Genomic DNA, 4753 nt, shown 5'->3' on the forward strand with positions numbered 1-4753 from the left:
GATCTGCTTCTTCAATGGGTTTTGAGAAGGAGGTGAGGAGAGAGGACGCGAGGAGTAAGCAATTCTCCCCTTAACTTCTTCCTTCCTCCATCCTTGATTGATTTAAAATCTGTTCTCTCAACAAAGACATAAAGCTGAACGTGATCAATCAATGAGCCAGTGATTGAATGGCAATTGCAGGTTCAGGCAATAAATACACTCCCAGCTAGTATGGCAACTAAGAAAGGCAGTAAGTCACAGTGGGCTTAAGGTTTCAACTTGGCAACTATAGTGGTGGCTTGTCTGTTGGTACTTAGATATGGCTTTTGGAATTCATTTGTGGTAAGAGTCTTTGAACAATGTGTTGTTGATCTACTACATGGGTCCTGCTTGACCTTTTGATGTTAAATTTCACTTGTGTTGCACAGGCACTGAATTTATTTTCTTTACAGGATCGTGTTGCTTTGCTCCATATTCTCAGAACATTTAAGATCTGCTTGTGCTCCACATGGTGAGGCATGAACAATACATTGTCTTTTTTAGTTTTGTTTAAGACCAGCCTTAAAATTGTGGTGACTCATACTTCCCTTAATCTGTTTTAGATGCCCAGCGATTAAGAGGCTACATGTATTCTGGCTCTTCCCAAGTGGAAGATGAACAGAAACAACCAGGTGATGGCTATCCTCAGGATCCAATCAAACCAACTTTTAGTACTTCAGGATCTGTCCAGAGTGATGCTACTCCCAGAGAGACTGGCCCCAACACCCATAACCAGGAACTATCCCGCAGAGGCTCTGCTTCAAGCTCTATCCAGCCTGCCCCAAGAATGTTAGGCCTCTCTGGCTCTATAGCCAGTAGAACCTCTGTCAGCCACAACAAGCGTCACACCCGTGCCAGTATAACTTCAGGCCAAAGTGTCACCAACCCTAGTGCAGTGAAGATGGTTTCAAGTTGGGAAGCAAAGGGAATCCAGCCCAAAACCTTTCCATTACAGCCTCGTTCAAGCAACTCTGGATCTGTTCAGAATTTCCTGGGAAGCCATTTATTCAAAGCAACCCCACAGAATTCTGTGGCACAAAGTGGAATCTACCAGTCCGTAAGGGAAATGGCTTCCACCCCTTACCTTCAAGTTCCCTCACGTGGTTCTTCAGGAACTTCATTTAGACCAGGTCCTCTGCATTTTGGGTCTACTGAAGGTGGGAGTGTAACAAATGCGTACAAGCCCAGCTTCTCTCAATATGTCAAGCCATACCAGAGTAGATATGCCTCCGCCAGTAGTGGTTCAACTTCTAGTCAATATGCCCAGAGTATAGATGGTGCCTCCAAAAGCAGCAGTATCCCTATACTTAGCCTGGGGTCTAGCTCCAGTCTCTTTACCCCGAGTTCTACGCCTAGTAAAAACTCCTATGGAACCTACAAGCCTGGCTCTACCCTTGGTGCAACACCACGCCAGAGCATGTTTACCTCTAACCAGGGTGGCAGTGCTTCAATCTACAGCCAGAATGTCCTTGCCACCAACCAGAAGCCAAGTAGCACTACACCTGCTGACAGCAACCACAGGCAAGTCTCTGGTCAGGTGGGGGACTACCAGCCTAGCTATGTTGCCAGTAGTGGGCCAATCTCCATCCTCTACAGTTCTAACCAGGGTGGCAGTGCTTCAACCTACAGCCAGAATGTCCTTGCTGCCAACCAGAAGCCAAGTAGCACTACACCTGCTGACAGCAACCACAGGCAAGTCTCTGGTCAGGTGGGGGACTACCAGCCTAGCTATGTTGCCAGTAGTGGGCCAATCTCCATCCTCTACAGTTCTGCCCAGGCTGGCAGTTCTTCAACCTATGTCCAGAAACCAAGCACCTCTAAACCTGCCCCCAGTCAAAGCTATCAGCGCAGCTATACTCCCAATGCTGTGAAGTCAATCCCTAGCTATGCCAGAGGACCTACCCAGAGCAGGATCACCAGTACCACCACACCTCAAAGCGTTGTTCTGGTCTACATCTACAACATCCCAGCACGCTATGGTGGCACTCATATCCGTCGGCTCAAAGACCATATTCATAGTGGGCATAGTGCCTACACTAGCCACTCCAAAACCAGCTCAAGTGTTAACATGCCACAGCAAAACCACACTCCACCTGCCAAACAGGAGGGTCCCAGCACTCCCTACGTCCAAGTCTCACACTCTACTAGATGGGAGCCCAGAACATGACTAAGTGAGAGCTGTAACCACCAGTTGACGTGATTGGTGTTTATTTTTATGCTCTTGGCAATTTGGGGGGTAGTAATCAGAATTGGGCAGCCTGTCTTCATGTTTGCTTGTTAATAATCTACTGTTTGTTTTCTAGGTGCTGAGACCATGAAGTGATGCCAGGCGCTGAACTTCAATGGTTTTAATAAATAACGTTGAATCTTATCCAAGTTCAGTCTCACTGTTGTATCCATTAAGTTTTTACTGACATGTCTGCTTGGTCCAGCAGGACTTTTTGAATGCTGGCATTTGTTAAGATGTTGTATGACTGGACCTCTACAATGAGCCTGAAGCTGTTGGGCTAAACATTTGATGCTTCATTCACCCCCTGCAGCTGGGCCGACCCAGAGCACACTTCAGGTTCTAATGCAATTTGACTTAGTTTGTGTACATCACAACCATCAGTGGAATATGTATATATTTTTTTCTCCAGAAATTCAATCTCATATTTATTTGACCCCTGATACGTTGTCTTGTTAGTGCCAATGACCATGACATTTCTGCTCTCGATGAGCCCTACATTATGCCTTAATACCTACCATAAGCATGACAAATGTATGACTAGAAGTCACACCTGGTCAGATGGGGAACTCCTGGCCCTAATTATGAGACAGTAATAGAATGGCAGTGTTGAGGTATTTGCATGTGTTTTATAACCCAGCGTCTTGGTTTGTCGCACCTGGAATTTCACTTTGCAAACCTACCCTGAATGTCACTAACTTTTTTGTTTTGTGCCTGCTTGACCAATTTGACTCAAGATAACTAGGTAGTATACATGTAATTACCCTTACCACCAGTTATGTAGGACGCTTCTCTAACACATCTGTCTGGCGGGTGTCAATCTGTTAATGATAGGCTCATTAATGTCCGGTCCTGATTGAGCAGGAGGAGCCTGTTTGTCATTAGGCCCTGTATCCATGAGGCTCTGTCCCACTTTCACCCTCTTCTAATCAGACACATGGCATTGCTAAACAACCTAGGTTCAGATAGTATTCAGTCACTCCAAGTCTTCCTCTGTGCTTGGTTGACTGTGCCTGGCTCAGTGGAACCAATAGAATAATCCCAAGAGTACAAACCCATATCTGGCAGTCCAGACAGGCTCAAGCGCAAAGTATTTGAAAGATATCAAATAGTTTGATCACAGGTCTGAATAGTTAGCCGTGGAGTCAAGATTCAGAATGTTTGCTTACATTTGAGATGTTATGTTATTGTTGACCTGTTTGACATTTACAGTGAGGTGTATGACGAGCCAGAAGGGGAACAGATTTACCTCCGTCTGTCACAGTTAAATGGAGAGAGAGCGACACCTCGTATGCATTGACCAGCCATGTGTGGTGGTTCAGATGAAAGCTATGCTATTTCCTGCCAGAGGAAGTAGCAGCGGCACAGAGGGAACTCTTTTAGGAGCTGTTTCGTTTCCTCTCTTTTTCCATCACGACTGGGAACATTCATAAAGAGAAAACATGTGGAAGAAAAAATAAAAGAGAAATGTCTTCCTTCCACTGGCATCATCAGAAACTATCTTTCTGACAGGACATTTAGATGGATTGTAGATTTGCATGAAGAGGAGAAAGGTTTCATAAATCATACTGAAAATGAGATCTATTAATCAACAGAGGACGTAGGTGACTGTTCTCTCTAATGGGACGATGACACACTGTCAGGCCATTGAACAATCTGCTTCACCCATGATGTTTCATCATAATAGGCATACTGTACAACGTACATCTTGCGCTCTCTTTCCATCTATCTCTCGCTCTCTGGCTCTATGCCAAGTAGTAGAAGTGATAGTAGCAGTAGTAGTGATAGCAGTAGTGGTGATAATAGTAGTAGTAGGGATTGTAATGATAGTAGCAGTAGTGATAGTAGTAGTGATAGTGATATTTGCGATAGGTAGGCTTCATTGAGGTTGACAGATGGACAGTATATGCCTACATCACTGACTGTCCCTGTCTGTTACGTGTTTTAATGTCAGTAGTAGAATTCAGAGAGAGAGGTGCGACCGTCAGCACAACACCAGGCAGGTTGTGTCTCCTCTCATCTCCTCTCTGGAAGAATTTACCCTTTGACCTTCAGAACGTACTTCTCCTCCCAGCCAATCAGGTGCTTCAGATCCCTGTCGGGCGCGCCAGGCCCCCTCTCGCTTCGGCATCTGGTCGTTGTGGTGAAGAAATGAAGGTAATAATAACCTGAGATATAACGAGCATAAGACTCCTCCCCCTACAGGCGAGAGGTCAAGCTACCTATAGAGAGCCACGCCTACCGCTGTGACCACGCAGATCACAGATTCATCATCAGAAATGACAAGTGAACCAGAGCCCTGTCCAAGTCTGTCCCAGAGTTCTAGCATTACACAAGCATTTATTTTAGCCACTATAATATTAACTACAATAATAGCTGGCAACTCTACATCTAGATTTTGTTTTGACCACAATAACAATTTTACATATACATTTGTGTCATTTTATTTGTGCATTTAAAAGGCCCCAATTGACTCAGTAAACTAGGCATACTGGTAAATTGATACCT

General features: G+C 44.9%; 1 protein-coding gene across 1 annotated transcript; it reads left to right on the plus strand.

Annotated features, from left to right (window-relative positions):
* The first annotated feature begins 436 nt into the window (after window positions 1-436).
* LOC139392342 (uncharacterized) lies at window positions 437-2353 on the plus strand. Its single transcript, XM_071140260.1, has 3 exons — window positions 437-490; window positions 582-2214; window positions 2322-2353. The coding sequence occupies exon 2, from the start codon at window positions 605-607 to the stop codon at window positions 2183-2185; it is 1581 nt and encodes a 526-aa protein (XP_070996361.1). The 5' UTR covers window positions 437-490; window positions 582-604; the 3' UTR covers window positions 2186-2214; window positions 2322-2353.
* The last annotated feature ends 2400 nt before the right edge of the window (window positions 2354-4753 follow it).

Source organism: Oncorhynchus clarkii, chromosome 32, assembly GCF_045791955.1.
Source record: "Oncorhynchus clarkii lewisi isolate Uvic-CL-2024 chromosome 32, UVic_Ocla_1.0, whole genome shotgun sequence".
In the NCBI taxonomy this organism is placed as follows: Eukaryota; Metazoa; Chordata; class Actinopteri; order Salmoniformes; family Salmonidae; genus Oncorhynchus; species Oncorhynchus clarkii.